The sequence below is a fragment of the Cardiocondyla obscurior genome, linkage group LG14 (genome assembly GCF_019399895.1).
Source record: "Cardiocondyla obscurior isolate alpha-2009 linkage group LG14, Cobs3.1, whole genome shotgun sequence".
Lineage (NCBI taxonomy): Eukaryota > Metazoa > Arthropoda > Insecta > Hymenoptera > Formicidae > Cardiocondyla > Cardiocondyla obscurior.
The window spans coordinates 3,918,349-3,928,658 of record NC_091877.1 but is presented as its reverse complement, the minus strand read 5'-3'; the positions used below and the strand labels follow the sequence as shown (position 1 = coordinate 3,928,658).

The following is a 10,310-nucleotide window of genomic DNA, read 5'->3' as shown; positions in this document are numbered from 1 at the left end:
CCAACGGCTGCTGGACAACATATTGGGACCGGAACTGGAACCTCATGTATTCGTGTACCTGGACGACATCATCATAACTAGCGAGACATTCCAGGACCACTGCAAACACCTCAAGGAAGTATTTCGCCGACTCAGGAAAGCCAAGTTACGACTCAACCCGGACAAGTGCCAGTTCTGCCGACCGCAGCTAAAATACTTGGGGCACATCGTGGACAAAAATGGCATCCGAACGGATTCAGGCAAAACTGCAGCGATCGCCGAATGGCCGGTCCCGACGACCGTACGAAAGATAAGACAATTCATGGGCATGGCGTCCTGGTACCGGAGATTCATCGAGAACTTCTCCAAGAGGGCGGTACCACTGACACACCTAACGCGCAAGAGAGTGAAGTGGAGATGGGGCACGGAAGAAGATACGGCATTTAGGCAACTAAAAGAGGCACTGACGTCCACACCGGTGCTGGCCTGTCCGGACTTCACGAAGCAGTTCACACTGCAAACAGATGCCAGCACCTTGGGCCTCGGCGCGGTCCTGACACAACAGCAAAAAGGTGGCGAGCGAGTAATCGCATATGCGAGCAGAACGCTGAACACCGCAGAGAAAAACTACAGCGCAACCGAACTGGAGTGTCTGGTAGTAGTATCGAGCATACGGATAATGCGGGGATATCTGGAACGCTACAAATTTAAAATAATTACGGACCACCAGGCACTAAAATGGCTACAGAATCTCGAAGAACCAACAGGAAGATTAGAGCGCTGGCTATTCGAGCTCCAACAATTCGAGTTCGAGATCAGATATAGAAAAGGTAACTCGAACCAAGTAGCCGATGCACTATCACGACGGCCAACCGTGTGTAGCGCCGAAAACACAGTAACCTGCAAGTGGTACTCACGCATAACGAAGGAGATCCGAGACAGACCGAATGACCACCCGGAGCTCAAGGAAGAAAACGGCCGCGTGTACCGACACATTCTACACGATGTCGATTTTAGAGAAGTCGACCCAGCACAGCAATGGAAACAATGCGTGCCCCGACCAGAAAGGGCCACACTGTTGGCACGCCACCATGCTGAACCAACGGCAGAACATTTCGGGGTGGCAAAAACTATTGCCCGTATGGCCAGACTCTACTACTGGCCGGGCATGTTTCAGGATATTACGAGATACGTCTGTAAATGCCCAACATGCATAGCACACAAAGCCGCAACAATAAAACCAGCAGGGAAACTCCACACGGCACCGGTATACGCCCCGTGGCAACAAGTAATAATGGATTTAATCGGACCATTACCGCGCTCCACAAACGGACACACGTTGTAACAAAAAACTGCGTTATCTCGCGGTTTCGGTGTCGGCTTACCGACCTGGCGATTTACCGACTCGCGAAAATTGGCGGTACCGACACCGTAATGAGTATTGCTTCGGCGCGGTTGGCCTGGCAACGGGCCCGTTCGCGAGTCTCAAGTTAGTCGCACGGAGACCGAGGTGCCGAACTCTGCCGACGGGACCGACGACGAGGTAGTGCGGAGGCTGTCGCCGACAGGGAAGACTTCTCCCATAGATTTTCCGCCCGTGAAGGGCTTGAGTGATTTCGCCGAGCGAGTCTCACATGAATTTTCCGCCCGGCGGGACTGACGACGAGGGAGAGCGACCGGCAAGCTGTTGAGCACGCGGTTATCACGTGCCGTACCGTGAGTGCCGTTTTGTGACGAAGGGCCAGGAGTCGCCCGGTATCGAAAATTTAATTATGTTTTAATAAACAGGTTCCGGCCAGGGGCTGGCAATCCTGTGCTACAGCTCTTTTGAGAAATTCAGTGAGGAGTTGACGATCACCCACCGATCACGTGACCAGCACGGGGTGCCGGCGCGAGTACCGCAGCAGAGCGGATTTGAAGACGGCGACGACGGATTCCGCCGCGTCGTGGGACCATACCGGCTCTCCGGGTATATTCAGTTACCGAGGGAAAAATCTGTAATCGGCGGAATGCCGTGTTCATCACGACGTGGGACGTCGAGTCGCAGCCATCACGTGAAGACGGCGTGCGGCGAGTATTTGCGAGCGTGTTGCGTGGAGCCCCGGGGTGAAAGGGGGGGGGGAGTTTCGAGCAGGAATCCGCGAGTGTCGTGACACGTCCTGCGCGCGTGTTAGGAAAGTTCGGAAGCCGATCCGTTCTCGGTGGGGTCCTGGGAGTGGGCATTGTATCGCCGCGTGCCGGCAGCCCAGAGTATTTTTTCTGCGTTCTATTGCGTGCGCTGTGTCTTTCTCGCGTTCCGTTGCGTATCTCTTTCCGTTCCGTTACGTATATCTTTCTCGCGTTGCGTTGCGTATCCTTTTCCGTTGCGTTGCGTATCTTTCTCGCGTTGCGTTGCGTATCTTTTCCGTTGCGTTGCGTATCTTTCTCCGTTGCGTTGCGTATCTTTCTCGCGTTCCGTGTGCGTTGCGTTTACCCTATTGCGAATCGTATGCGTAATTTCTCTTCACGTTCCAAATTTGATTTGTGCTAAATTATAGCCGGTGTGAAATTTCTTTTGTTCATTGCGTTCTTGGCAGAATCGCGGGTTTACCTTCGACTTCGATAAAGAGCAATCTATGGTTTTAAAGTTTTGTTTCTATGGTTTTTCAAATTTATTAAATGAATAAATTTAGCACAACGTGGCTACTAGTAATGCAAGATCGTTTCTCAAAATGGGTAGAGCTCCAACCGCTGCGACGAGCCACCGCTCCAGTCATAACCAGAGCAGTCACGGAAAGAATTATATTTCGTCATGGATGCCCCGATACGATCATATCGGATAATGAAACACAGTTAAAGTCAAAACACCTGAAAGAGCTACTGCAAAGCTGGAAAATCAACCACCGTACAACGCCGGTTTATACGCCACAGTGTAACCCCGTGGAAAGGACAAATCGCACGGTTAAAACAATGATAGCGCAATTTACGGGACGGAATCATCGACATTGGAACGAACACCTAAGTTCCCTACAATTCGCATTTAACACGGCGCGACACGAAGCTACGGGATACACCCCGGCGTTCCTAAACCACGGCCGGGAACTAGCACTACCACACCCGGATGATCGACGACACGCCACGCCGACGCACCCACACCAGACGCAAAGATGGCTAAAAGAAGCATATGAGGTAGTACGAATAAATATGGCATGAGCCTTCCAACATCAGGAAGGGCACTACAACCTCAGACGCCGAGAATGGCGCCCAAGGATCGGGGATGTAGTGTGGAAACGGCAACATACGCTGTCAAAGAAAAGCGCGGAAATCAATGCAAAATTAGCCGCTAAGTACGTCGGGCCAATGAAAATCGGTAAAATCCACTCGCCAGTAATTGTGGACTTGAAGGACGCACATAGAAAGTGGCACAAACAAATTCATGTGCACGACCTTAAAGTAGGTCCCCCACCGGATAATGAGCTACGTGACCCAGTAGCAGGGTATATAAAGCAAGCAGCCGGGACCAGTGCTTCAATACCCAGCGATATACCGACCATGGCGGATCAAGATATCCTGGACATTTTCGGGGATAGTTTGAGTGACTTAAGCGACGAGGAGCCAAGACCACAGCGGGAAGCCGAACCACCGGACCCGAGGCGCGGGGTCCCGAAAGTGGGATCGAGGGTGCAGAGGGGTGACCAGACGCAAGTCCGTCACACGCGGTGGTTATCGGAGCCGCCACACGCGGGCAGACTGCGAAGACGACAAGTGACGGAACCGACGGCAAGGCGTCGGACGCTCGACACGCTGACAGCGGCTACAGAGGCACTGGACGCCCGGGCAGCGGGAAGACCACCGCCAAGCCCACGAGCACCGCCAGCACCACCAAGCAGACCAGGGTGGCAACCAAGACCCAGGCCGCTACTACCACCGCTTCGGCCGCCGTCACTACCACCTTTTAGGCCGTCACCACCATCGTTTAGGCCGCCGCCACCACCACCGTTTAGGCCGCCGGCACCACCAATGCAGATGTTTTAAGGACCACCGCCACCACGGCCACGACTCGTGGAACCACCTCCACCACAATGGCCGACGCCCGAAGTGTTCAACTGCAGGGCGATGATGCGGGACCAACCGGGAACCGACGACCCGTTCGTGAAGGTCAGACTGCCGACCGGAGAGACTATAGACGTCCCAATATCGGCAGTCTGGAAAAACCGCAAGTACCGGGCACGTACTACCAGCGATAAATGGCTGCTGCGGTTTGACGGGAACGGCACCCTGCTTACCTGCAAGCGCATAGAGGACGCCCCTTAAGGAGGGGATGATGTGGCGAGGGTTTAGGCCAACCGCCCTAGACGGCCAACGCCGTCACCGAGAAAGTCCTGGGCGACCACCGGCCCAGGCAGCACCGGACGCGCCATGGAGGTTCGCCGGGCGACCACCGGCCCGACGATGGCGCGCACCGCCGAGGTAAGAGTGGGAGCTCCCCCACTCTCATCTCGGCGGCTATATAAGCCGAGCTCGCGGCAGAGCCAGTACCTTGTCTGTTTCGAATCCTGATCACGATCACGTCCTCTAGCTCCGATAGGCTTTGGGCGCTCCCGAAGCCCTCTCTAGTACTCTTCGACTCGGGCGCTCCCGAGTCGTCCCCGAGCGCTCCCGGTGAGAGTCTTCCGCTGTCTTGGGCGCTCTCAAGACAGAGTATATCTTCAGGTTCCTGGAGACCTCGGGCGCTCCCGAGGCTCCACCACCAAGGCGACCGGATACCGCCGGCGCCCCCGGCTAGTCCGGGCCACCGAGATCCCCTGGACAGGCGCTTCCGTCCAGGCTATAAGATCTGCCGCACGACTCTTCGTCACCGGCATCGCCGCCGTCGGGCGCTCCCGACGACTGCCACCTCCAAGGCACTCCGTGCCCACACGATCCCCCGGACGGGCGCTTCCGTCCGGCAACGGATCCGCCGCGCGACAACCAGTTGCCGGCATTGCCGCGGTCGGGCGCTCCCGACCGCTGCCCCTCGAGCCAGCCCAAGCAACCTCGATCTCGTCGACGGGCGCTCCCGTCGGCCTAGGCCACAACTAGGAGCCCAAAACCATCGCGCTCTTACGAACCCTGGCTCCGGCGAGCCTCAATCCGGCAAACCTACGCGACACTAAAGTCGCCACCGTTATAAAAGTTCCGGTCAAGTGTCTGTGAATATAATAAATACCATTATTAAACTTTCGTTTTCCAATTTTAATAAAGATATTTATTATATTCACAGACACTTGACCGAAACTTTATTAAATTTATAATTTTCTCCATAATAAAAAATGGCAGATAGAAGGTTCGGTCCTCCTGTGGGAGGCCTCACGATTGTTAAAACTAACCCAACCCAACCCATTGTAATTGATGTGTAAATCTTGATACGCTTGGACAGTTATTAATCCACGTAAAACTTAAAATGCAAAGAATGTGTTTTTTTTGTATATCTGCGGCAGTTTGATTTCTTTGCATTTTAAATTTAATCCATTGAATGTAACATAGAGAGGAAACTCACAATCAGTTAAGGCTGGTATTCATAAATAACGACCTAAAATTCGCACTTGCTTCTTATTATATTTTTGCTATTTTTTAGAAAAACTATGATCTAACAAACGATTTTTTTTGCATATTCGGGAATAACAAACGATTGCGCATCAATTAAGCGTAAGTAGAAGTAAAAATTTTACTTGGGGTGCTAACTTTATACTCAAATTTATTTTTTAATTTCTGTAAAAAATATTATCCAACAAACATTTTTCTTTATCTAACATTCAATAACAAACGACTAACAATCGATTGGGTATAACAAAAATTAAAAATTCCGAAATAGGAGTGTTAATTTTATTGAGGTCAATCGATCGAACTGTGGGCAATAGCACGGTGGGCAATCGAACTATGGGCAAAAGCACAGTGGGCAATCGAACTGTGAGCAATTGCACAGTGGGCAATTAAACTGTTGGCAATAGCACTGTGGGTAATCGAACGTTTTTCAACTTTTGGTGGGCAATAGCACAGTGGGCAATTGAACTGTGGGCATCTTTTTGTGTCCAATTGCACGTGTCCAATCACTCTGTGTCCAATCGCTCTGTGTCCAATCACTCTGTGTCCAATCGAACTGTGTCAAATCGCACTGTGTCCAATCAAACTGTGTCTATCTGCACCGCCACCAACTTTATTGAGGTAAGCCCGTCTGCCCACTACCCTGCAGACGACGTCCTCCCTCGATCTGCTCGCCATCTAGGATCCTTCTTATACTTGGGTTTGAGCAAGCTGCCATCTACACAGCCCACCTGTTCTATGGCGGACCATCTGAACCGTTAGCGTGCAGAGCGTACATCATTGCTGTACCTTTTACATAAATTGCCTACAGTTGTTCATCACAGAGAAAAAACATACAAACAAAAAATTCTACACAGCAAATTTTGGTACCTTTTCTTGATAATTTTCCAAAAAAAAAAGAAAAACTAGCAACGAACATTTAGAAAATTTGCTTCATAAATCATCACAAGCGATTTGTGATGTGGCAGAAGTATATAAAAATAACTGTTGCGGCATTATCACAGCCCTGGCAATGTTCAAAATTCCCGGCAGTAGAGAATAATCTGATAACGCGCGATTGGTCGCGCATCCCTACTCTATCCTTCCTTTTTGTTTTCTTGCAAGTTCGTAGCAGAGAGACATTCTGCTGTTTTTTAGACGAGAAGAACGTCCACGTGTACATTGAGAGAAGGCCAGCAATCGTTGAGATTTATCATTATATTTAAGTGTTGTAAGAACCGGCTAAATTAATACGCCTTCTTTAAGGAGAAACACCTGATCTTAATAAAAAGGCCATAGGGCCATCGAAAGCACTTTTTCTCAGCTAATCACAGGTAATCTCAAGCCATTATTATACCGGTTAGCAACTAACTTAATGCGAAGTATTTTTTTTTCTTTTAATCAAATGCTTCCTAGCTCAGAACTTAGAGCAAACAGTCATTAAGCTCTCAACAACGGGCTATTTAAGAAAGACAAAATAAGTTCTCAACATCGAACTAACAATACGAAAATAACCTTGCTCTTAACATCGAGCTACCAATTAAAGAATCATGCTCTCAACATCGAGCTTGTACTTTCATTAAAAAATCAGGCGTATAACCAGATACCCTGACATTTTTCTTCCCTTTATTTCTTCTTATTTTCAGGTTAACTGTATTCTTTTTAGTTGATATATTTTCTTTTTTTCTTTGTTTAAAAATGCTGTGGAATTCAGATCTTTTATTTTATTTTTGATTATAATTATTTAACGAAAATATATCAGGCGATATTGTATTGTACAATAAAACGAGAAACTCAAAATGTACTACACTTGATTCTATTATTATTAAATCTCTACCAGCCTAAACAATAACAAAGTTGAAGAAAAGGAAAATGTTAGTCCAAATGCACTTGTGATTTCACAAGCTTTACAATCAATAATACCAGAAAATCAATTATCCTGTTTAACAGCTATTTTGCAACTAATTAAAAATTTCAAGAGTAAATGTTCAATATGATTTTTTGCCAATGTTACATGTCAAATATATAATTGTTTTATACAATATTTATTATTAAAAAAAACTATATGAAACGTACAATATGATATAGTATAGTAAAACACTTTATTTCCGTTATAATGTAATATATATTTTACAATTACTTTAAGAGATTTTTCCGACTGTAAAAAAATTATATCAATAGTTTTAAGCTTTTAAAGCTAGATTATAATACAATGTGATATAGTATAACTTTTTTTTGCGTTATAATACAATAACAATTTTATAATTCTAATAAAAAACTGTCGCAACTGTGATTTGCATGTCATAATTTTTGTTTCACATGTTTAATGTAACGTATAATATGTTTAATAATATCAATAATGCTTAGAACTAAAATGTTCATGTTTTAATTTTGTATGTTTTTATTTTGTTTAACAAATAAAACTACATATATATGATAATTTACGTATTAATTTATTTATTTGAACATAACTTGTACATACACAAATTAAATAATATATAAATAAATTGTTTATCTGGATTGAGCAGGAAAATTTACATGATGGGTATTAAGAATCATTTGTGATTGCCAAGGCACTTCTCCTTTAGAAATTATCTAATCAGCTAAAACATTTCTTTGATCTACAGCTTTTTTGGCTGTATGATTGGTATTTAAACGACCAATGTTATATAAATTTGGATCTTGAACAACACTTTGCCACATTCCTGGCGTAACTGACCCATCATCGTTTTCTTTGTCGACATAAGTTGTAGGGCAATAAATTCTTTTTTTATCTACGCGGTCTTCTCGCATCATTAAAAAATTGTGAAGACATTGTAGCCAACACTATCTGTTCCATATTTTCTTGTTTCATGCAGATACATGAATACAATACTCTCCACCTATAAATTACCATTAATGATAAATATTTAATTTCAAAAACTATTACATTATTCAAACAGATATATTATACATATCTTGATGAAAGAATACCAAAACTATTTTCTATTATATTTCGAGCTCGAGATAACCTGTAATTAAATATTCTTTCTTTGTCGCTTTTAATTCTTTTTCCTGAATAAGGACGCATTAGATCTGTTCGCAGAGGAAATGTCTCATTACCCACAAAAGAATGAGGTAGAACCTCATGTGAATCAGGTAATTTTTTAGGTGGTGGAAGATTTAATGATCCTGTTTCCAAAGCTTTTCCTAATCCTGAGTTGGCAAAAATACTGCTGTCTGGGAGAGAACCTAAAATAAAAAAATAAAAATTTGTAAATAATATGATAAACTTATTTTAAAACTTTAAACAGTGTTATGCACTTTCATTGTTTAATCTTACCGTAGTCACCAACTTCTACCCATGTAAAGCAATAGTTGGCATCGCAGCATGCCATTAACACTGTGCTAAAAAACTTTTTGTAATTAAAGTTTTCTGAACCAGTAAAAGGTGGGCATTGAATACGAATGTGTTTTCCATCAATGGAACCAACACAATTAGGCAGATTCCATCGGTTATAAAAATGTTCAGCTATTTCATTCCATTTCTTAACTGAAGGTGCAGCAAGGCATAAGGGTGACAAATTTTTCCAAATACATTCACATGTTTCTTGTATGACCTTATAAATGGTTGAAGCACCAATTCTATAATATTTAGATATATTTTTAAGACTATCACCACTTGCTAAATAGCTGTAACAACAACAAAAAAAACAAAAAAATGTATTACGTTAAATAAATTATTTACATAGAATGTTTTGAGGTTATATATATATATATATATTCACATATGCACGTTAATGTTAAAAAATATTTTATATGCTGTAATATACCTCAATGTCACAGCTAGACGAAGTTTTGCAGATAAAGGCTTCCTGGGACCAATTTTTTGCATTGCTGGACTAACCAAAGAGAACAGAACATCAAATTGTATAATGTTTATTCTAGTGTACTCTAAAAATTGTTCTTTGTCCGTACAATACAATTCTTTAAACATATTATTATATACTCCTAGTTCTTTTCGCTGCTGATTTATGTATCGTACCTACCATCTTCTTTGATTTTTTTTTAAGAAACATAAATAAAACCATATTGTGCACGTGAACTGAAGATAAAGCAAGTAATAATTTAATATCCATTTTTTTATTTTATTTTTTTATTTGCATTATGTTCTATCTTTGTGATATACAAAAAACGTAACAAGACTGAAAAAAAGAAGAACGATGGAGAAAGATTATATAGTCTTAAGTTTTATGCTTTAAGAATTGGGAATTGGCCAATTCGCTTAAAGTTTAGAGATTAAGTCTTAATACCGAAAATACGTCACACATTAAGGCTTAAAGCAAAAAGCTTAAAGCTTACTACAGTAATGTAGATCGGGCTTAAGATATATGCTGTCGAAGGAAGGAACATAACCCTTACCCGAAAAAGTCAAAGCCATAAAAGAAATAAAACGGCCAGAGACTATACAACAATTGAGGCAATTCCTAGGCCCAATATACTTCTACAGACGTTTTGTGCCAGGAGCAGCTCAACAGCAGGTGTCACTAAACGGCTTGCTAGGTGGACGAAAACAGCGGAAAAACATAGATAGAGTGGACAACGGAACTAAAAGAAGCTTTTGAAGCCTGCAAGCAGGGATTAGCCAGAGCAACAATGCTGGCTCACCCGGACATAGAAGCAGAACTGGTACTAATCACGGATGCATCAAATACAACCATCGGAGCAGTACTACAGCAGAAGAAAGACCAGGATGTAAAACCACTGGCTTTCTTTAGCAAAAAGCTTTCAGCAGCCCAGAGAAAGTATTC

At 44.1% G+C, this 10,310-nt stretch overlaps 1 protein-coding gene across 1 annotated transcript; it reads right to left on the bottom strand.

Moving 5' to 3' along the window:
* Positions 1 to 8,315: 8,315 nt before the first annotated feature.
* Positions 8,316 to 9,496, bottom strand: LOC139108192 (uncharacterized). Its single transcript, XM_070666283.1, has 4 exons — positions 9,333 to 9,496; positions 8,843 to 9,192; positions 8,627 to 8,751; positions 8,316 to 8,402 (listed from the first exon to the last, which is right to left on the bottom strand). The coding sequence occupies exons 1-4, from the start codon at positions 9,494 to 9,496 to the stop codon at positions 8,316 to 8,318; spliced, it is 726 nt and encodes a 241-aa protein (XP_070522384.1).
* Positions 9,497 to 10,310: the final 814 nt, after the last annotated feature.

Bases quoted from the DNA above. Each gene is read 5' to 3' on its own strand.
- LOC139108192 (XM_070666283.1), bottom strand. From the start codon at position 9,496: ATGTTTAAAGAATTGTATTGTACGGACAAAGAACAATTTTTAGAGTAC. The intron at 9,193-9,332 runs GTATATTACAGC...TTGTTGTTACAG, and splicing joins CGTCTAGCTGTGACATTGAG to CTATTTAGCAAGTGGTGATA. The intron at 8,403-8,626 runs GTGGGTAATGAG...GGTAATTTATAG, and splicing joins AGGTTCTACCTCATTCTTTT to GTGGAGAGTATTGTATTCAT.